General features: G+C 33.0%; 2 protein-coding genes and 1 long non-coding RNA gene across 3 annotated transcripts; 2 read left to right on the forward strand and 1 right to left on the reverse strand.

The window, feature by feature from the left end:
- The first annotated feature begins 13,958 nt into the window (after positions 1-13,958).
- On the forward strand, positions 13,959-14,858 carry LOC127899969 (protein FAR1-RELATED SEQUENCE 5-like). Its single transcript, XM_052434151.1, has one exon. The coding sequence runs from the start codon at positions 13,959-13,961 to the stop codon at positions 14,856-14,858; it is 900 nt and encodes a 299-aa protein (XP_052290111.1).
- Positions 14,859-14,912: 54 nt separating this feature from the next.
- LOC107178452 (protein FAR1-RELATED SEQUENCE 1-like) lies at positions 14,913-15,599 on the forward strand. Its single transcript, XM_015533691.2, has one exon. The coding sequence runs from the start codon at positions 14,913-14,915 to the stop codon at positions 15,597-15,599; it is 687 nt and encodes a 228-aa protein (XP_015389177.2).
- A 733-nt stretch (positions 15,600-16,332) lies between these two features.
- LOC102625338 (uncharacterized) lies at positions 16,333-19,265 on the reverse strand. Its single transcript, XR_008052083.1, has 2 exons — positions 17,946-19,265; positions 16,333-16,848 (listed from the first exon to the last, which is right to left on the reverse strand). It is a non-coding gene; the product is annotated as an uncharacterized LOC102625338 (long non-coding RNA).
- Positions 19,266-23,876: the final 4,611 nt, after the last annotated feature.

Below are 23,876 nucleotides of genomic sequence, written 5' to 3' on the forward strand. Positions count from 1 at the left end.
ATCTATTTTTCTTATTTAATTTGAATTAATTATCCACATATTTCACAGTTTGGATAACTGAATCACAATTAAATTCAATTTGACAATTCAAATCACATACATATTGGTTTTTTCAGTTCTAATTTGTAAATGATACAACTAATGACTAATTTAACTCACACACATTAAAAACTACTCCCTTACTTCTGATGTGAATGATTAGTATTTTGAAATACCAATTTTTATCCTATCCACAAATCATGATTTCCATATCTAAATTCATTCTTATTTTTCGTATAATTAAAAAAAAACCTTGAATTTTTATAGTTATACACCATGGTTCAAAAATTAGCCCAAATATCTACCCAAAAATAGATAAATCTCACAGCTTTTTTTTCCCTATAACTTTTTAATATTGAGAAAAAGTCATTGATCTCTAGCTTCAAGGAAGAAAGTGACTATGTAATTCTTTACCCTCAAGCGTGACACCCACTCATGAATCAAAGTCATTGAACTCTATCTTTAAGGAAGAAGGTTAGTATGTGATTCTTTCACTATCAGCCCATTACCCACTCCTGAAACAATCCAAAAGGGTGGTCACAAGAGTCCTAACTCTTCCTCACCTTCCTACTTACACTAATTTGTTGGTTTGTCCAACTACTCCTTTGCCCAACTATAATAAGTTCATGGACTAGTCAATAGTAAATCAGTTTATTTTACTTTTAACTGTTGTATTTGAAACAAAATCCCGATTCACTTGACCCTGATCTTGACTGTCAGTACAATGATCAGTGATTACAACAGACTATTCAATTACTTACAAAAATATGGTTCTTTACTTTTTAAATTCTCGCCAAATCAAAAAAGTCATTTTTTTCTACAAAAATTTTGATTTTATTTTCTCAACTTGCTGAAGTAATTTTCATTGCAATTAATATGTCTTAGAGTCCACATTTCAATTAATAGGTGATGTTTGGCACTAACTAAGGACTTGTTTGGAGCAGCTGCGTTACCACCGCGCAGCTGCTTTCCAGGCTAATTTTAAGAGAATATTCCCTTAGAATTAGTCTGGGGACAGCTGCCCCAAACAGATCTTAAGACTTTCACCCATTAATAACACTCAATTCATCAAGACGCGAAATAGGACGTATGATTAAATTCGACATGATAGTAACTAATTCAGTACCTTTTTCTCATTTACATGAATTAAACCCGATTTTTATCTTTGCATTTATGTGGATAGATATACAAAAATGTCAGAAATCTTCTTTAATTAATTGATGGATTTTTTTTGCCGGAAAGGGGTGGCAAATTGTTAAATCCCATCCTATGAGCTAGACTACCAATAGCCTAGCCCTACTAAAACGGCATTTTTCAATTTTCATAAAGAGAAAAAGGTCACTTGAAGCTGTCTTCATCATTTCAACACCCTTACGACAATTCCGAAATTTCAATAAATTGTAGAAAGACAAATCTTTACAAATAGTTGAATATAGTTTATTCTCTATATTTGAAAAAAAAATACTTAAATAATTCATGTCATTATTTCTGTAACTATTGAATTATCGTTTTAAGAATAAAATTGGTCTAATATAACTTAAGATTCTTCAAATTCAAACTAGCAGAAGTTGAAAATAGAGAATAGTAAGATAGATTTTAATCTCATTTTTGACCCTTCAGTCTTAATTTTATTAATTTCATGCTATAACTTAATTCAATTTTATGGTTTTTGTATTTCGATCCCTTGAAACTAAAATCCTAACTTCACCACTACTCACTACTAGAATATAATAGCACAAACCCAAAACATATGTTTTCCTATTACCATTTTAACCTTAGGAATATAACGGGTAATTAAAAAATACTTAGCAGTTTAAGTCTTAAAAATAATAAATTTTAGGTACTTAAGTGAGATCATTCTCTCTTTTTACCTTATGATTATTAAGTATTTCAATTCATAATAAAGAAATTTAATTCTTAACTATTAAATTCAACTTAAAACTCTCTCCTCAAAGAAACACTGATTTAACGCATCAATTAATCATGCGTCCTCACATGCATATTAGGTGTCCCGATGAACTGAACGTATTTTCCACATTTTATTATTGAAAAATACATATAAACTCAAAACCTTATTCATTTCAAAGGACGTTAATTACTTCAACAAGCTGGCAGGCTTGATCCACCGTCCTTAATTTCGAAATCCTTTCGAATTCACACTCGAAATATGGGGGCGCATGATTCACGAATATAATTAGTTTTGACGTGACAGGTGAATTATGTGGCTTTCAAGCTAGAATGCTTCTTTCTTGATTCCTAGGCTGATCTTTTTTGGATGTATGTGGAGTGAAGATCGTGGAGAAAATGCAAATCTTCTTTCTTTTTTGCTTTTCTAGCTTTAGTTTCACATTTAACGAGGATGGCTACTTGGATAAATTTTCTCACAGTTTATTTTGAGTGAAAGTCTAAACATATTGTAGGATATTTGGACATATGATAAATGTTTGGATGGGGATATTTCTACCCTAATATTTTTATAAATTCATCTCATTTTAAAAAATAATTACAATGAACTCACAATATTTAAAAAATATATAAATTAATAAAAATTTTATACAGTTAATCAATTAAATTATTTCATTAATTTTTCTTAAGTTCTTTAACCATATTTGATCATAAATTTTCATATAAATTTTATTTTACTATTTTATGATTATGATATAAAAAGATAAAATTATCCTAAAATTTTTTTAAATGAAATCTAATTATTATTTCACTACCTTTACGTGTAAATGACATAAATTTGAGTCTAATAATTTATATGAGAATTGTGCCATAAAGACACTATGTTAATTTAATTAAAAAATAATAATCATACTAATAAAGTAGTATTAGAAACAATGAGTTTGGTACAAATTAGAAAAAATTACAGTTAAAAAGTAAATTCTTGATAATTTTACTTTATAGGAGTAAAATAATCAATTTAAACTTATGTCAAAGCAATTTTTGTAATCAAATATACTAAAAAAATATCTGTGTCACAAAAAAATAATTAAGATAGATTTATTTAATTAATTCTCCAAAGTTCTTCTTAATTTAAATTCTCCAAAGTTCTTCTTAATTTAAAAATTTTTAAAACAATGTGCAACTTTTATAATTATTTTTTAAAAAATGGAGTGGATTTACAAAAAAATGTGGGGTGAAGATATCATCACTCTAAATGTTTATATTTACTTGGTTTGTGCAGTTTAAGTTAATTATCTAATAAACTTCTGAATTTTTGAAATTTACTAAAATTCCCTAGTATATATCTAAATTTTATAAAAATTTGCCGTGAGTGATGGGCAAAATTCACTCAATGAGACAATGCTATTATTGCCGACACCTAGTAACCCCACGAACACGACATTTTTCAAAAAAAAAAAAAAATCAACACTGATTGTTGCGTCAGACAGAGACCGTACTGATCACTAGAGTTCTTAAAGTCACTTTAGACCAGTTTAGAGTCTTATCTCCTTTCCAAAAAAGTTGTCACTTTGTGTTAGCATTTTAGTTAGATTGATTAGTTCAACTCCCGTTCAATACGTTACTTTTTTTTTTTTCCAACCTTTTTTAATACGTTTAGACACAAGAAATGTAAGGAGATAGTACTATAAATAACGAAGTAATTGGCTTAATTAGCGTGCAAAATATTTACCAAATAAATAAACTCAAAAAAAAAAAAAATATTGAGATGGGTTGTTGCGTTTCTCTCCGTTCATCATCATCATCATCATCATCAGCAGCAGCAGCTACAAAAATCAAGAATGTACGAGTTGTTCACTTGAATGGTTGTGTAGAGGAGTTTGATTATCCTGTATCAGTGAGCCAGGTCACCGGCCGGCCGCCGAAACATTTCGTATTCACGGCATCTCAGCTTCTGTCCGCAGGCCTACAGCCATTGAAACCTGATACTCTCCTGGAAAGAGGGAATGTTTATTTTTTATTACCATCCTCATCATTTGATTACGCCGATGTTTCTCCATTGACCTTGGCAGCTACGGTAAAAAAGCTCACTGAAAAAGCAAAGTCCGGAAACTCTGTAGCTATGCCGTCACCACCGCGGAATTCTCCGGCGAGAAGCCCTAGCCGGACGGTGAACGACGTAGAAAGTTTGCCCCAAAAACGATCCTGGAGGCCGATTTTGCACACCATCAGAGAGATATCGTTCAATAGGAGCAGTGTTTCTGATATATCAGATGTGTGTTTGCAAGACCATTAAAGTCGTCAATTTTTAGAGATGTGCTAGGGGTCTTTATTTGTTTACTCTTTTGTAAACTTTCAGATTATTGTTCATTCGGGGAAAAAAAAAATCACTTTCTTGACGTTTAGTGTTGTTCATATAAATTGTTGTTTATTGGAAATTGATTGATTTGTATTTCAAATTTTTATTGTGGTTTATTTTCTCCCTAAGACAAGTGTTTCAAATCACGTGTTTTTTTGTGATAGATTGTTCTACAAAAAGAAACAATTGTTAATAAGGGTCCGCATACTAGCAATAACTCTCCAACACTCTAGTCAATTCTTTTCACTTAATTTTTAGAGAGAAAAAATCTGGAGTGAGATGTACAAAGTTTTTTGTACTTATTTTATGCTTTTTTTTTTCTCTTCCCTTCAAATATGGGATAATTGACCTTTATATAGGCAAAGTGAAGCATGAGGTAGATGAGTAATCATAACATGTAATATTGTCATTATGACATTTATCCACAAAATTCATGCATAAGGACACTTATTAATATGTGTCAAGACTTATTCATGACAAATCTTATTTGAACACTTGTCTTGATTTTGTAATGGATCTTAAGCATGAATTACACACTTAGGTTGGTTCCTCACAAAGAGGAATAACTTTGCAAAATTTCACTCATAAGCAAATTTTACAAATTTTTGTTGTACGCACATTTCTTTGAGTGTTTGTTAACTTGTAGACTCATTCGGTAGAATGTTTGCTATGTTGTTGGCGCATTTCATAGAACGTTTATTTTCTTGTATGCACATTCCATAAAATATTTGATAGCTTAAAAGCTTACTCTGTAGAAACATTTGCTTGACCCGTAAGCTCATTCCGCCTAATGCTTGTTAACACAATACTTGTTAACTCGTAAGTTCATTCTATAGAATATTTATTTGGCCTATGGACCGACAAAGTAGGAATTGATCAGTATTGGAACGAACCAAATGACGGCGATGATAAGTACGCCTTTGTGTATATAAACCCTGAGCCTGAGATTGAGAACGGTTCAAAGAAAGCGTTAGTGAAGCGTCTTGGTGGATGCATTAGTTGATGAAGGAGGCAATTACTCTGATATAGTTCAAGAATTTTGAGAAGCTTGTGACAAATCTTGATAACGATATTATTTCAAGGTATATATATAGTAAACGATCCTGATTTTTGGATCATATTGCCTGAACCTAACGCTAGCTACAGGAACTGTTGTTCCCCGTGATATCAATCAAGTCGTCGTACAGATGCTTTCCCATGCTTTGGTGTTGGAACGTCTACTGGAAGGTGATAAAAGCATACTATTAGGAGCTTTTTATCCTCAATATACTGGTCCTGGATTCGAAGCTAATCGATTTGTCAGAAACCCACCAAGGCCTGATCATCGCCTCTGTGGTAGAATGTAATAATGTTATGAATAATTAATGTGCTGAATACATATCAAAATTTTATGCATCTTCTCTTGCTTGCTTTTCTCCGTTTATTAGTTTCTATTTCTTTTACATATTTCAAGTTTTCGACTGTCGTATCAAAATTTTCCGAGACGGATGAGCAGAAATAAAATCTCAATGAATTGGGGGGGGGGGGGGGGGGGGGGTTACCGGACTACCATATTGTAAGGGCAATTCCCTGATTACAATCTATTTAGCTCCAAGATCTTTAAGTAACAACCTAGATCTATGAATCTTTCAAGCTCTATCACAATCAATGGAACAGATTTAAGAATAAAGATAAAAAATGTTAATACAAACAACAATAATTAAAATCATAAACTATTATATTTATATTTTACTTAATTAATACATAACTAATGTTAAATATTAAGTAGTAATTTTTTATAGACTCTTTTAATCATGTGATCAAATACTATGTTGACGAGTCTAATTTTATGACACTCTGTATATCTAGTAGTATATTACATAGGGTTGGGTACAATTCGATTCATTTTAGTTTTTTATTGAATCAAGCTTAATTGAATTAACTTCTCAAAAAATATAAACCAAACCAAATAGAGTTTTATTTGATTTTTTTACTTTAAATATTTTTATATTTTTTTATTTTATTATTTTAAACAAGTCGATTTTTTCACAATTTAAACATTGAACGAAATTGTCAATCGACTCGGTTCATTTGGGGATTGTTATTTTCATTTGCCCCTAATATTATGGACAAATATAATCTTAGATTGTATTATTTCAACTTATATTGGGATGAACAATTTTATAAATAGCACTTGAGGGATTTTTGCACTCAACTAAAGGATTCGAGTAACTCTACCCCATTAAGAGTTACTGTGCCGTCATTTATACTATGGCCAATAGTATAGTCACTGGTATCTCTCTCTTGTTCGTTTGCAGGTGTGTAGTGTGCTGATATTTGGATCAAGAGGAAGCTGAACAGCAAGGAAGGAAGAAAGGATCGGATATGGCAAATCAAGGTATTGATCTTGCCTCCCTCTCTTAATGAGTTTATGTGTGAAATAATTTAGCAGAAGCTGCACTAAGCAAGCAAATTCAACAAATCTGAACAAGCGTGCATTTCTTTCTTATTGAACTCAATCTTAATAGCTTTTAAGATCTCGCCGTAAGCCTTCCAACGAGCTTATAGAACGTATGCTGCTTGGGTCAGAGTGAGTTGGTAACGCCACATAAGCAGACGCTGACACGCGTAACAAGCTTTCCCGCCTGTGGTTCAAATCTTTCACTAATTTAGTACAGACCCAAATGGTTTCTAAGCCTTACTAATACACCCGTATTTAATTACAGACATTCCATACAACTCTACGAAACTTACACACAAAACCCTGAGACGAAGCCAATCTAGAATCAATCTCGGCACATACATTAATTTGGCTTCTTTATGCATGATCTACCAATAGCTACGACACTTTTTAAAAAGAACTTCACACTAAATCACAAATATAAGTGAAGTAAAAATTACGTACATGAGTGATAAAACTTGAGAGTTCACCGTACAAAAATATACTTTAATTAAAATAATTAATTATAATCATTCGTCAACTATTTTTTACATTTATAATTAATTATAAATGTACATTTAAAACAATTTCTCATTTAACAACATCTATCACATTTTTAGATTGTGATCCACGCAGGATCAAAAAGTATGAAATCAAAGATGGGGTCCAATTTTTTGGTAATGTTGAGTGTGTATACTACATGGTGGTCATTTCAATCAAACAAGAATTTAGGGAATGGGCTTATGGCTATCAGCATTTTGGTGGATCGGCTGCAAGTTTATGGCTCATGATGTTTGAGCCCGGCAAATGGGTCTGGCCCGAGATTAATAAAAGCCCAGGCCCGAGCATAAATATTAGAGAAGCTTTGCATCAAGATATCTTGAGACACATGCACATGTTAAAAGGATAGTGCGGGCATTATTTGTAAATGTGACAATTTAATTGGCAAAATCATATCCTAACACCTGTTTGAGATTTTAATAATAATTTTGGAAAACTAAAAATTAGTTTAAAAAATATTTTTGACAAAATCACCCCATCTTACAACAAATTTTAAAAAGTATAGAAGGAATAGTTTTTCAAAATTTAATTGTAAAAATCAGTTTTATAATTAATTCAATTTTATATGTATCCTCCCATCTGTTATAAAAATCTAAAATTATCCTTATTCAATTAGGAAATAAGATCATTAAATTTAAAGAGATAATAATAATAATAATAATGATTATTATTATTATTGAGATAAAAATTAAAAATAATAAAATAAAAAATGTTTATTTTAGTAATTAATTATTATATACAAAATAAAAAAATTATACATATATGTTTATAAATGTGTAAATAAATGTTATTCAACATTATTTATATTTCAATCATTTATACTCTTACAACAGTTTATCAGTAAGATTTACAAAATACATTCTACTACTTTTAAAACTCATAGCATTTTAAAAATAAAATTTATCAAACGTTTGACTAATTCTCTTCATAACTAATTATTTTTACAATATAGGTAACAACAATTATTTTAAAAACTCTAGTGTGACAAAACTAGCCATAAGATTACTATTGATTTCTATTTTCAAAGTACTTTAATTTTAATGCTATGAAATGGTGTTTCCATTACAAAAATTTGTTAAATTTAAGTTTCAATAATCATAATAATAGGCGTACGTAAAAATGTGGGTCAGAAAGTTCTTTGTACGATTCAAAATATGCTTTTTTCATATTTTTAATTGAATCCTAAAATATAAAATTTCATTTAAGTGTGCTATTCACACCTTTGAATAAAATTATCTGTATACCGCTCTTGATGATTTTAAAATTGTCCTCCTTATTTATTTCTTAGCCATCTTATTTTTAGAGTAGACCCTATTAAAGTACCAAATAACTTGTGCTCCATAAACTAATTTCATTGTTGCTTATAATTTGTTAACTAATAAGATTAGCATCGCTTCATTACAATTTTATGCCTGTTACCCGTGCTTTTTGGCCCAATAATACCCCGACACTTCCTAATCTGCCATGTTTGACACATGAAATTTTAAATTACTTTCCCGAAGGGTCACAACCCATTACTTTTATTATATTCTATTTAATTTATTAAAAATTAATCACTAATTTGTATTTTGCTAAAACATTAATTTATTATGAATAAAGGATGATTCACTTAGACGTAGCAGGCGAACCAGCTTTCCAGTAAACAAAGCTGCTACTATCTTGACTGAAAGATTTGTACTAGTGCAAAGACAAAGACAGAAATAATAGAAAATCCTCCATAAATGAAGGAAAAATCTACACTAAACTTGCCGTCAACATGCGGGAGCTTAATTTACAATAAATAGCCGTGACATTTGTTGGACGCATTATATGCCATGTGGCATTGCCTCGCATGCACACGGCAACAATTATCGAAAGTCACAAAAGGCTGCTACCTCGTCTACACATTAAATCAAATCAGATTGACATGGTAATGGTTAAATTAGAGATATTAATTTTTAAAAAAATCGATATCGATCCAAAAATTATTTGGTTTAAACCCAACCGTAGACCTTGACTTGAATACCGTGTTAATTAGCAACTGATTGACCCGGGAAGCTAAATAGTTTTATTTAGAAGTAACTGAGTCAGCATAGGATATGAAAGTTGTAAGCACTTAACCAATAGCCAGGGACCTTATCTCTAAGGTCATATTATTGAAGTAAAACATTCAAAGAAAATGATCTGCAATTAAATAATTAAATATTGAAAAATTGACCTAATCAAACACCTTAAGGCTGCGGGATTCTCCTTGATCACACATGATTCAGTATTTGTTCTCTTGATTGGCAAAAAATTGTAAGAACAGATCGAGAGAGATGGCTTGCTGCATCTTTGGCAGTTCATCATCATCCTCATCATCAAGAATCATCAACAACGTACGAGTTGTTGATCTGAATGGAAGAGTACAGGAATTTGACTGTTCTGTATCAGTAAGCCAAGTCGTCGGGTACCAGCCAAGGCATTTTGTATACACGGCAGCTGACATTCTCACCGGCGGCTTAAAGCCATTGAGACCCGAAACTCTCCTGGAACCAGGCCGTGTTTACTTTTTACTGCCTTCCTCAGCATTCCAGCTGTCTGATTTTTCTCCTCTTTACTTGGCAAATATAGTGAAAAAGCTGACGGCAAAAGCAAAATCCAAGAATCCTGAAGCTAGACCATCGCCGGCGAGGAGCCCTCTCCGGGCTGCAAACGATGCCGAAACTGTGTCCGGTAAAAGATCTTGGAGGCCAGCTTTGGGCACGATTAGAGAGCTGTCGAGCAAGAGGTGCGAATCTGATTTACAAGAATTACTTGTGTAATTAATTGTAAGAATTTGGATTCAGTGTTCACCTAATCTTTGTGTGATCTTTTTATAAGATTACAATGGATAGTTAGCGAATAAGAAAATATATAATTAAATTTCAATCATATGGCTTAGATTAACACTTGATCCAAATTCATAATTGTTATTGTAAGTTCAATACTAAGTGCCTGTTTGGTATGGCTTATTTAAGAGTCATAAGTGCTTATTTAATCGTATAAGCACTTTTTAAAATTTTTTATGGTGTTTGGTTTTTTTTAATAGAGTTTTTTTAGCTTAAATAAGCTAATTTATCTCTACTAGTAAAAGCCCAAAATTTGAGCTTTTGGGAGTAGAGGCTATAGAGCTTTTCTAAAAATATATAATATAAAAAATATCATACAGTTTAATGGTTCAAAAGTACTTTTTTTATTGACAACCAAACACCCAATGACTTTTTGTCCAAAAGCTCTATTGGTATAAGCTCTACTGCTATAAGCTCTACTGTTATAAGCTCTATTTAATAAGCTGTACCAAACGGAGCCTAAATGTCATATCTTCTTGAGCTTTTGCAAAAGATGATTAATTATTTCACGGTGTAATAAGTAGTCATGCTTGTTTATTCTATATCTTACGATAAAAATAAATTAATCAAGCGTGTAAATCAATTAATATTAAATTATTTTAACTTAATTAAGGTGAGTAGTTCAAAACTTATGAATGAAGTTGCGTTAAATCTTTGTTGAGAAAATTTTACCGATTGACTGATTTTATCCGGTTTGAATTTAAATTAATCGGGACTTAATGTAATTTTCAAATATAAGATAGTTTAATATAAAGAAAAATAAATTAATGGTGAATTACTGAGGTTTTCGAGTAAAGAGAAACATTTGACTGTCTTCAGGCTTGAGGATTTCTAATTATTTTATGGGATATGAAGTGACAGAGCAATTTTGTTTTGCAAATAAAGTGCTTTAGTGGAAGCTGCTGTCCATGTGCAAAAGGCAGCAGGCTCGTGATCGTGAATATAGAGGACTTTACTGAAAAATTAACTCACCAGTATCAGAAAGTCTTTCGGCAGATAAAATATGGATCCTTCTATCTCATATGAACAATACATGAATCCTGTATATACAATATTTATGTGAGGAGAATATATTTTAAGTGCATATCAAATATGGATTGCCATAATAAAATCATGCCTTATCCTTTAAATTTTCAAAGTAAATATTTATTTTGGTAATTATATTTTATTACACGGGCATATAGATTGCCTACCCCTATACCATTTTTCCACAAAAAACGCGCGCGCGTTGTTGGGGCGGCGGCAGTAGTTAGTAATAGTAGTAAGGTGTGGACAAATGGCACACAGATGGACATACATATAATAGTAGTAAGCTGTGCTTGTCCACATACTTGAGACTTTTTCAGTACTCTTTATTAAATTTGTTTTGGTGACTGTTGCTAAATTATTGGAAACTTAGAATTGGTGGCAGAGCCACAATTCTAGTGTAATGGGTCAGAACGAGGATACTACAAACTTGAGGAGGTGAGAGTAAAATATCTGCAAACTAAGAAGGTCAAAACTTAAAGGACTAATTTCAGTAAGATCTTTTTCTTCGCCCTGGATGTCTGCCGCTGCCCTGGTCAGACAGAATCAAATGCCCAGGAAGAAGTAGAATTAAGTTATATAAGGCCAATTCTTCTTCTATACGTTACATACCTATTAAAGAAAATTCTAAAACTCCTTGATGTTGAGGATGATTTATTGCTTTGTGGATTCTGATATAGGTAGTTTGAGAAAGGCTTAGGTAGGACGTTTCTACTTTATTATTATCCTGGTATGATGGGATCATCAATTTACATGTTACTATTAGTATCACAGAAGTAGCCATTATTGTATAATTAACTTCAGTTTAAAGTAATGATTGTGGTGTAGCGAGAGCATCTAATCACATCTTTTTATTAATGTTATAAATTAGGATCCTCAATTTTAAAATTAGTTCTTTCATCATAACCAACCGTTTTAAATAAGTGAATATATAAATAACATAGTGGGCTCATTCTACCTATCTCGCTCTTTTTTTTTTTAAATGATAAAAGGAATTAAAGTCTGACAAAAAGTTGGTGAAAACATATTTAAAACAATGTCATTTTGAATTTGTTTTTTCCAAAAAAAAAATTCACTCAAAACGACGCTTTTTTAAGTGTGGATCCGTGTTTTTATTATCTTTTTGTTAGGCGTTAGGTCAAACCCCGGGTCAAACCCTGAAAAATACAAAACGACGTCGTTTTGTTTTTAATTTTTTTTTTACTTCGCGGCTTCTTATTTGCATCGTTTTCTTTATTTTTTTCTTTTTCGTTTCTTCCAGGCTTTCTTCATTTCTTTCGTTTCTTCCATCCTTTCTTCATTTCTTTTTCGTTTCTTCGTCTTAAGCTGAACGAGATCCACAGCCCTTGCAACAGCAGCTGAACGAGATCCACAGCCCTTGTAACAGCAGCTGAACGAGATCCACAGCCCTTGCATTTAGTGAAGAACAAGACCAAAGCCCTTGCACAGCCCTTGCTCCATCCTCTTCATCTTAAGCTGAACGAGATCTACAGCCCTTGCATTTAGTGAAGAACAAGACCAACAGCAGCTGAGTTTTGGTTGGGTTTCGGCTGCGAGCAAGATTGGTTTCGGCAAGATTGGTTTCGGCAGAGGAAGATAACATTGTGCCTGAAAGATTGAATTTTGGAAGCTTGAATTTTTTTTTCGGTACTGTCTTCTTTGTAGCATTTTGTTTTTTAATTTAATTTTAAATTTTTCCCTGTGAATTTATTTCTTTAGTTCTCATGTTCTTGAATTTATTTCTTCAGTAACATTGTAATAGTTTCCATACATTAGCTGTTAGCATCACTACGAAAAAAAAAAAACAGAGTTGTTTGAAGCTAAATTGATGGTGATGTTAATATATTTTTAATGTAGAAATGATGTTGTTTGTGAAATTGGGTTGTAGCTTCGTAGGATTCAAAATCAATTTAAAAAATTGTTTGCGAAGGGAGGTAGAGTAATGACCTGGGCTCTGTTTTTTTATAATTATGTATGTAATTAAATTGGGTATAATGGAATTGTTTTTTTAAAGGCAAGAGAATTAATATTATTATTCTGAAGAAAGGAATTATGATCAATATCAATCGATTTGAGTTTCTACATACATGGCTCAATTTATTTCAAGACTAGTTGATCATATTATTGTGTTTCTTCATCTGCAATTAATACAGGGGCTACAGAAAAAGCAATGTGAGAAGATGTAATTACCATCTGAGTTGTTTCATTTTGCTTTTGAAATTTTGTTTTTAAATTTAATGAATTTGCGATAAATAACTAATAAGATATTGAATTATTTTAATTTGTAGTAGTTAATGGATAATTTCGAACAAGTGGAGGAGGTTGATGAAGTTGGGGAATTGCAGGATTTACAGGGGTCTGATTGGAAGAAAACAATGAGGAATTGGTGGTGGAAAATGTTGTTGAGCCTACGGTTGGGATATCTTTTGATAGTCCTGATGAAATGTTTGAATATTATAAAACTTATGGCCTACAAGAGGGGTTTCCAGTGATGCGGAGATCTTGTAGAAAAGGGGATGATGGGAGTTTGAGATATGTGACGTTTACTTGTGGGAGAAACGGCAAGTCAAAAGCCAAAGCCACTAATGTTTTGCGGCTTCAACCAAACCAAAAGATTGGATGCAATGCTAAAATTGGAGGACGTTTGGATATTGTTAGTGGAAAATGAGTAATTGGAAATTTGATCCTTGAACACAATCATGCCGTGAGTTTGAGCAAGAGTAGGTATTATCGATGCAACCGTTCCATTAGTCCTTTTGTTAAAAAGCAGCTTGAAATAAATGAAGAAGGTGGAATTAAAATGACTCAAAGTTTTAAGTCGATTGTTGTTGACGCTGGTGGGTTTGAAAATGTGTCATTTTTAGAAAGAGATGCTAGAAATCATGTTGACAAGGTGAGGCGATTAAGACTCGGAGAAGGGGATGCTATTGCAATTCAGAGGTATTTTCAGAAAATGCAAACAGAAAATGATGGGTTTTACTTCAGTATTGACCTAGATGAGGAGGGTCGGTTAAAAAATGTATTTTGGGCGGATCTAAGGAGCAGGGCAACCTATAAGGACTTTGGGGATATTGTCACATTTGATACCACATACCTAACAAACAAGTATGACATGTCATTTGCTCATTTTGTAGGAGTTAATCATCATGGTCAATCAATTTTGTTAGGATGTGGATTGATTTCGCATGAGGACATAGAAACATTTACGTGGTTATTTGACACATGGCTATCATGTATGTCTGGGTGTCCTCCCCTTGGAATCATTACAGATCAAGATAAAGCGATGAAAATGGCAATTCAGATTGTTTTTCCAGACACTAGGCATCGATGGTGTTTGTGGCATTTATTGAAAAAGGTGCCTGAGAAGTTGGGAAGGTATACAGAATATCATGCCATTAGAGTTTCATTACTTTCTGTTGTTTATGACTTACATACTCCTGTTGAATTCGAGGAAGCTTGGCATGACATGTTAGATAGATATGATCTTAGAAATAATCAGTGGTTGAATGATTTGTATGTAGAAAGAAATCGTTGGGTTCCAGCATTCTTGAAAACTACTTTTTGGGTTGGAATGTCAACCACTCAGCGTAGTGAGAGTATGAATGCTTTCTTTGATGGGTATGTTAACTCGAAGACAACTTTGAAGCAATTTGTGGAGAAATATGAGAAAGCAATGGAAAGTAAAATTGAGAAAGAATAGCAAGCAGATGCACGAAGTTTTAGCCAACGGTTGCCATGCCGTACCTGTTTTGCCATGGAAAAGCAAGTTGAAGAAGTGTACACTATTTCCAAGTTTCAGGAATTTCATCAAGAGCTGGTAAATAAGATATATTGTGAGGTTTTCAGTTGTGGGGGGTCAGAATATGAAGTTATTGAAAACGATGAAAAGAGTAGAGAAAAGACTTTTAGAGTCATTTTTGAAAAAGATGAAGGTGAAATTCGTTGTGTGTGCTCAATGTTTGAATACAAGGGCACTCTTTGCAAACACACTATCGCAGTGTTGTCACGTAATCGTGTGCAATTACTGCCTGAAAAGTATATCCTACGAAGATGGAGGAAAGATGTGCGGAGGTTCTCTAGTAAAGTCAAAGTCAGTTATGATGCACGGAGTTCGAGCATTGAACATCAGCGATATAGAGAGGAGTGCACTGCTTTTTATGATGTTGCTGAGGTAGCTTCCAAAAATGAAGAAAGTCATAAAAACATTATGGGTTGGATTGAGAAAGCTATGAAGGATGTTTCTCTAAATGTTCGATGTGACGGCGACGATACAACCATTGATGGTGGATCCAGTAGTAACATACAAGATCCAGTGGTAAGTCGACGTAAAGGTCGTCCACCTAGTCAAAGAAAGCAAAAGCAATTTAAGCGGCCAAAACAGAAATCGAAAAACGTTTCGATAAACACAACTATAGAGGTAATTGTATATACTTTAGATTAATTTAATACTTTAATACATTCATTTTAAATTAATTTAATATATACTTTAAATGTGTGTTGACTGCACTCCTAGGACGCGGAGATACATGATTTATCTTCTCAGGTGGCCACTACAATCCCAATACAAGAGAGCAATATGGCTATGATAATATTTTTTTATTTGCTATTTCCTTTCATTGTCATATGTTTGATAATTTGTGTTTAACTTTTTTTTTTTAGTACAATAGCAACCACAACAAGCACCCCCCACAACATGCATTTTCCCCCCCTTACTATCAGTATTGGATGAATTACGGTCCAGCTCATCATGTGCACTTGCAACATGCACCGCAACAAAATTTCGAGGAGGCCAATCAAGGGGAGTTTTCAACTAATGAACCAAGCATGTAATCAAAGTTAGGTTATGCTTATGTTTTATGTACTATTCAACTAATGAACTAATGTAATTTGGTGTATGTGTATTTCGACATTTTTTAAATTATGGAGTTCTTAAGTCTATTTTCAAAATTCTATAAATGGATTAATTTGGAAAATATTAGAATGATTTGGGCCATAATATAATTTTGAGAATAATTTTTGGGGCCAAATTATAATTTCATAATACTATGAATTAATAACTTTATTTTCAAAAGTTTAGAATTGGATTAATTTCGAAAATATTAGAATGATTTGGGTCATAGTATAATTTTGAGAATAATTTTTAGGGCCAAATTATAATTTCATAATACTGTGAATTAAATCCAGAGAGTCAAACTACTCGGAAACTTATATTTAATATGAAAATGCTATTACATATGTCTACAAGTCTTTAACTTGAAACAACTTAAAAATAATACTTTAAGAGAAAACATAATACAACAATCATCAGTATTTTAATAAAATCATATCGTGGTGCCTCTCTTTTTCGAAGTTCGTCGTCCAATAATCGCCTCTGCACTTCACGTTCTCGCATATGCTCAAGTTCTTTATGCAATAATTGAAATTTAACGGACAAACACTCGATCTCTAAGCCTAACTTCGTAATTTCATCCGCTAACAAGTCTATTTTCTCTTCGGTAGGTTTACGATCTTCTGCCCATTGAAAGTTCTTACATCCTCTACAAATCCAAAATTTTCGATTTGGATTTTTTGTTGTGCGTGACGTTAACAACTCCATATGATTACCGCATCTATTACACATTTGCAATGAGCTCCGATTCTCACTTAGCTCGGATGACATTATTTGTGGTTAATAGTCCCTTGGGAATAAACTGCCCAAAAACGGAAACAATTACAGTTAATAATGCCAAAGAAATTACCCAAATCAAATTTTAATTGCAATTACAGTTAGTTAGACTTAAAAGAAAAGAAAACTGGAACATATGAACAACATGATTACTGCCTGAACCACCCAGCAACATGCCAGAAAATACCACCCAGAACCCAAGCCACATGCCAGCAGCTAATACCAAAATGCCAAAAACAAACTAGCAGCAACATGCCAAAAAATACCACCAACAACCCAAGCCACATGCCAGCAACTAATACCAAAATGCCAGAAAGCCAACAACTAATATCCAAACTAGAAGCAACATGCCAGAAAATACCACCCAGCTAATACCAAAATACCACCCAGCAACCACCTAGTAGCTATGAAAACTAGAAGCAACATGCCAGAAAGGCTATCAAAGAACCCAAGCCAAAATGCACACAATCTATACACACACAACCCTCCATCAATAATATTAATCCTCATCACTCGGTTACATTAATTCAAAAAATAACATAAAATACAGAAAGAGAACAGCTGCAATTGATTCAAATAAGGAATATCTGATTTGGATTTGCCCTACTTAATACTCTCTGTCATGGCTAAGTTTTGCTGTTTCACTTTACAATTCCCGCTTCTATCGATTTGTTCCATTACAAACCCTTCTTGTGCTTAACAATTAACCACTGTAATTAGAAAAATTCCCACCAAGACCAACTTATTCCATTGAGTGTACACTTTAGCAACAATAATAATTCAAAGAGATTAACTCATAGTTTTGTAATTGTTGTTACAAAAATTAAGTCAGAGACCCTGATGCCATGATTGTGGGTCGGATGCCTAACTAATTAGAACTCAAAAATTAAAAGTGTGGTCTTCAAAAATTAAATTAAATTAAAGAGGAACAAAATTTAGCAAATAGAGCTTTCAAGTGGAACAAAATTCAATAATTCAACAGGGCAATGAAATTAAATCAAAGAGGAACAAAATTTAGCACTTGTTGAGCAATGAAATTAAATTCAACAGGGCAGCCTAACCTAGATAAACCAAATCGTCCCTATTTTGCCATAACCTAAAGAGGAAAAAACGAAGCATTACCTCGGGCTGTGAACTTTGCCACTTCGTGAGTTCAATTTCCCGAACAAGCTTCGAGTACCAGCGTTACCAGCGTTGATGATGATCGTGGCTGTCAGTCGGTCGTCGTGGATCCCGAATGCCTGGACCTCGGGAGAGGAAGGAAAGTAAAGAAACGAAGAAATGAAGAAACGAAGAAATGAAGAGATGAAGAGATAACGGAACAAGACCAAGTTGGGATATCTGTTGCTCTATTGCTTTCACAGGTGAAACGAAGAAACAAAAACGAAGAGGAAGATAGATTTTATTCTTCTCAAAATATCATCACAAAACGTCGTTGTTTTAGAGTTTTCCAAAAGAAAAAAAATAATAATCAAAACGACGCCCGTTTATATCATTTTCGGGGTTTGACCTGGGGCAAGCATCATTTTCCTTTATACTTTTATTAAAGAGTGCTGCTATTTACCCCGGGTCAAACCCTGGGTCAAGCCCCGAAAATTAATAGAAACGACGTCGTTTTGTGAACCTTTTTTTTTTCCTCCCCATCATGTAAAACGACCCCGTTTTGTGATTTGTATTACAACACTTCGAATTTTCTTCGACTGGCTTTCTCTTTAAATTTCTGTTTCACCACAGAACCCCAACGATAGAACCCAACTGCAGGATCCCTAAACTGTTATCTTCCTTCCAAACGATAGGATTTGGCTTAGATAAAGCAAAAGCTTAAATAAAGATGAGTTTCAACATTTGAACTTCGGGTTTATAGTGGCTACGAAGATTTCTTGACAGAGGATTTGAGTAAGGTAAGGTGCTGTCATCTTCGGCTTCCAATTCAATTAAATAACATGGATTGAAATTCTTGCGAAATTCATAGAGAAGAGAGAATAAAATATATTCACCTTGCTCGTATTAATAATAGAAGAAGAAATTAAGCAATAATTCACCTTGCTTGTAATAGTCTAATAGATGAAAGGAGAAATTAAGCCGTTATTTGCCATTCCTTCCCACATATTTCTTGAACTTCTGATAGCTGCAGCTAGCCACATCAAATAGTCGCCTATATTTAGAGAAGAAGAAGAAGGAAAGAAGTTCAAGAAAGCTGTGGCCGTGGCTGGGCAAACGGTGCTTTCGATGGTGGCTGTGAAAGGGAATAAGGAAAGAAGAAGGAAAAGAAGGAAGGAAAGAAGGTCAAGGGATTTGATGCCAAAGCCAAACGGTGCGATCGATGGCTGTGAAAGGGAAAAGGGATTTGATGCCAAACGGTGCGTTTTGGGATTACTTAAACGGTGCATTTTGTTCCGGGATTTTATTCGGGGCTTAAGTTGGGGCAAGTATCATTTTCGTTTTAAAATTATTTCTTTCATCATAACCAACCGTTTTAAATAAGTGAATATATATAAATAACATAGTGGGCTCATTCTACCTATCTCACTCTTTTTTTTTTAAATGATAAAAGGAATTAAAGTCTGACAAAAAGTTGGTGAAAACATATTTAAAACAATGTCATTTTGAATTTGTTTTTTCCAAAAAAAAAAATTCACTCAAAACGACGTTGTTTTAAGTGTGGATCCGTGTTTTTATTATCTTTTTGTTAGGCGTTAGTTCAAATATCAATGTTATGTTTTTAGCAGCTCGAGCATTAATCCGTAGGGCAACCTCATTTCCTCAAAAATTACTTTTTTAGGTCATTATTATTAAAATAAATTTTTACATCACGCCACTATTTTTTTTTTTAAATAATATTGCTTCAATGCTTGCCACATCGTATAACCGTGGCTGTCGGCACCTCCAGCGTCAGAGTTTTCATAATTTTGTTTTAATTTTTTCTGGGTTTACAGCTTATTTCTACAAACTTCTAACTAAAAAAAAAAAAGATTTAAAAAAAAATTCAATGAAACCAAATTAACCAATCGTTCCCTCACCTAAAGCAAAAGTGACGACGTGAGCCTTTCGGCTTTCACTATCAACAAAGACCAGAACAGTCGAATAATTGATGAACGAGATCGCAACACCCAAATTAACACTTTGTTTTATATTCATCTAGTTGCATGGCTAAAAAATGACTCCAACCATTGTGAATTAAAAATTTAAATGTATTTATTCCTGAATTCACAATCCCTTTCTTTTTTTTTATTTTAATAGTTTTGGTTTCAATTTTTTTTTAATTTTTTGTGGTACCTATTAAATAAACCCCAATAAACTTGTTCAAAGTGATAAAATTAAATATCCATCTTCTTTTCCCCTCCCCTCCAACACAAATGATAAGATAAAAATATTAGTATCTAAATATAAAGGTTTCTAATATTAATTTGAGTATCCAATGTAATATGTCACTTATCTATTAGTTAATAAATTTCATAACTTTTAAAATTATGTAACCGTCAATGCCACATTATGGGACTCAAAAATTAAGATTCATTTAATTGATTTGAGCTCTTGTCAGGACATTTGTTGGGTTGGCACTAAATTCATTTAGTTTTCATGAATTGAGATAAACTTAATACAGCGCAACTCATCTCAACCGGCAGTGTAACCCATTGTATATATATAATAAAATATGATTTAAGTTTAACAATTTTAGTGAGGTAATTGCTCCTTATTCCCTAAAATTCTAATTATATTCCCCTCGTCCTTATATTTTCAAAATCAGCCAAAACATCTACATTGTTTCTTTTGTAGTTGTTTGATCTAAGTTGTAAAGATAATATAAAATCTAAGTAAATATAATATGCAACAAGTGAAAAATAAATATATTTTTCTTTTCTTTGGAAAACTTAGATTTAAGTAAAAATAAAGTTAATTAGCATCCACGCAATGATCTGGCCTTTGAGCGGCACCATTGCCCTTGGCCTTGGGCATGCTACCCTTGCTTTGAGTCTCTGACTTGGCCACCAATTCAGCTTTCTTGGCCTTCTGTTCATCTTTGATCTTCTTGATCCTCTTCTAAATTTCACGAAGTGCGGCCTCACGAGCAGCATTTCGAATTTCCGGCTTTTCAGTCGTCCTCTTCTGTATGACTTCAAGGCACTGCGCTTCTTCTTTTCAGCATCAGCTGCAATTTCCTTCTTGTGCTGTTTCCTGTACGTGACTGTCAGAGCATGCCCTCGCCAGAATAAATCTTGGCACTGCTAAAACGTCACAGTTCCGTCTTGAGAACCATGGACTCTGAGACTTCGAGGCAACTATCTTAGAAACTCTAGAAGCTGTGAATAATAGATGATACTTACATAGATTTTAATATAATCAGAATTTTTTAGGTAATTTTTACAAATATAAGAACAAATTGCATATTTGATTCAAATGAAAGGAATTGAAAGAACACATACCCGTTTATATGGCAAAGTCAATTTGTAAGTCTAAATGTTTTTTGTTTCAAATCTTAGCGTTCAAATTACAAGTTGATTGAGAATTATTCGATTTAATCTTTTAAGTTAAACAATTAGATTTACAAATTGAACGTATAACCCACTTATAACATACATAATTCAGCATAAAATTAAAGATAGCGATTTGAGATGCGTTACAATATAGCAACGGTTTCGAGTGTCAATTATTTTATGAATAGTACTATAATTGCAATTAAAAATTTCATAGGGACAATAATGAGGGCACGGGAAACAAGACCCAGTCTCTTCTGGATTTTGATGATATTTTTCTTTGTATTGATGCAGAGACAGACAAAAATATAAAATAGATCGTCTGGTTTAATGAAAGGGAACTTTTTTTTGTGAAGGATGTGAATCAATTGGACTACTGTCGATGTCTCGATGCATGTTAAACTGTTATAAATTATCTTTTATATTGAATTTCCAAAAATTTCCGTGCGTTAATGGATTATAATCAGTGATGAAAATATATAGCTAGGTAAGAATACACACACACACACACATATATATATATATATTTGTCTATGTGTGTGTGCGCATACACAACACTCTTAAAGAAATAATTAGGTAGATAAAATATAAATCAATTTCAATCATAGATAACAATAATTTACTATACCTTATATAACTAATAAATACGTGTCTTTAGATCTATAAAAGATCCAAAAATCTAATTTCTTATCTTTAGAAAAAAATAATAATTCAATTTAACTTTAATAAAATGATTGATGTGATATTAATATAAATAAAAAGAAAAGAAAATGATAGGGACACTGAACACCGCATTCTTTGGTGAAATGGTTACAAAAACCTTTGTATCGTTAAAAATATTTACACAAAAGATCTTGGATAAACAACCAAACAACTCAGAGGGGAAAAAATGGTTTGTTGCCTATTCAGAAGTTCATCATCAGCTTCATCAACTGTAATAAATAAAGTACGAGTTGTTGATCTGAATGGCTACGTGGAGGAGTTTGATTATCCTGTACCAGTGAGCCAAGTCACGGGCCGGCCGCCAAAGCATTTTGTATTCACGGCAGCTCAGCTTCTGTCTGCAGCTAGCTTAAAGCCATTGACAGCTGAAACTCTCCTGGAACCAGGGCGTATTTATTTTGTACTGCCAGCCTCAACATTCGGAAATGAATTTTCTCCTATTGACTTGGCAGGTATTGTGAAAAAGCTCACAGCGCAAGCCAAATCCGCTGGCAAATCTGAGGCTAATAATTCACCCAGAAGAAAAACTCTGTCACCAAATCCGTACAGCCGTAGCTCATCAAGCCCGACTTGGAACTTGCCGACCAGAAGCCCAAATCGGATGGCCGACGGCGTTGAGAAGGTCTCCCGGAAACGATCTTGGAGGCCTATTTTGGACACGATTAGAGAGATGTCTTTCAGGAGGAGTCATTCAGATTTACAAGAAGTCCTCGTATTGCAAGATTCGAAGACCATGTAACGTCCCATGTACTTCTGTTTGTAACAAACATGCATGCTCTTACTTTGTTATTTAGGTTTGGAGTATTGTAATTTGTAATCACTGGATTAATTCGAATTCTACAGAAGTCAATGAATAATTAGCTTTAGATGAGCTCGGTGTTCTCTCTTGATCGTTAATCATTTCAGTCTCAAGATGTCTCATGTTCCCATAGCTATTTTTCTGCTAAAAACTTTGTTTAATTATAATTTCATCAGCTCTATTTAAACATAATTACTTTTTATTTTCTTTTCTTTTTCAATAACTAAAGTTATTTCGTATGGGAATCATTTTGATTTTTTAGAATCTTTGGTTATTTCTCACCATATTGTTCGTCAATGCTTATCACGTATGTGTAAATATTATCATGATTAGTTTATTTATGTATGCGATACCCATGACTTTTTCTTACGTGACTGATCCATAATGAAAATTTTAGGGATGTTTTTCAGTTGGCGGGAGGAGTTGGGTACCTTTTTATATATTAATGGGTGTAGGGTCACAAGTCTACAACAAACAAAACTTGTCTTTACAGCGATTGCTTTTTAATATTATGTTCTCACGATGAAGATAAGGGATAAGGATAAAATAATTGATCTAATTAATCTACTTTCTTCACCTAATTTTTTTCAGTAGCGACGAGCGATTGAGATGCCCACATAAGAATTAGGATATTCCCATGATTTAAATTCTTTTGTGTTATGTATTTATTAATGATAATAGATAATAAGAATTTATTTATTTATTTATTTTTGTTTCCCACCGCCCACCCACCCACCCACCCACAAAAAAAAAGAAGTTCTATTAAAATCGTATATTGGGAAGCTGCTAAGTTACAGATTATGTAACTTACAGATTCACTCAAAAGGCCAAAATTAATTTTCCACAACTAATTTTCTGCTAAGTTAATCCGAACCGAACGCCCACCCCTACCTGAATTGTTTAAGTAACAACACTTAAAAGTGTAAAGAAACTAATTTTTGGGTGGTTGTATGTTACAAGGTCCTCTTATATTGTATCTATTGGAATGTAACTATTAATTAAGTGGTGGTGGGATGACGAATGATGGTGAAAAGGGTCTGTTGCTCCATCTAATGA

The sequence above is a fragment of the Citrus sinensis genome, chromosome 9, assembly GCF_022201045.2.
Source record: "Citrus sinensis cultivar Valencia sweet orange chromosome 9, DVS_A1.0, whole genome shotgun sequence".
Taxonomy (NCBI): domain Eukaryota; kingdom Viridiplantae; phylum Streptophyta; class Magnoliopsida; order Sapindales; family Rutaceae; genus Citrus; species Citrus sinensis.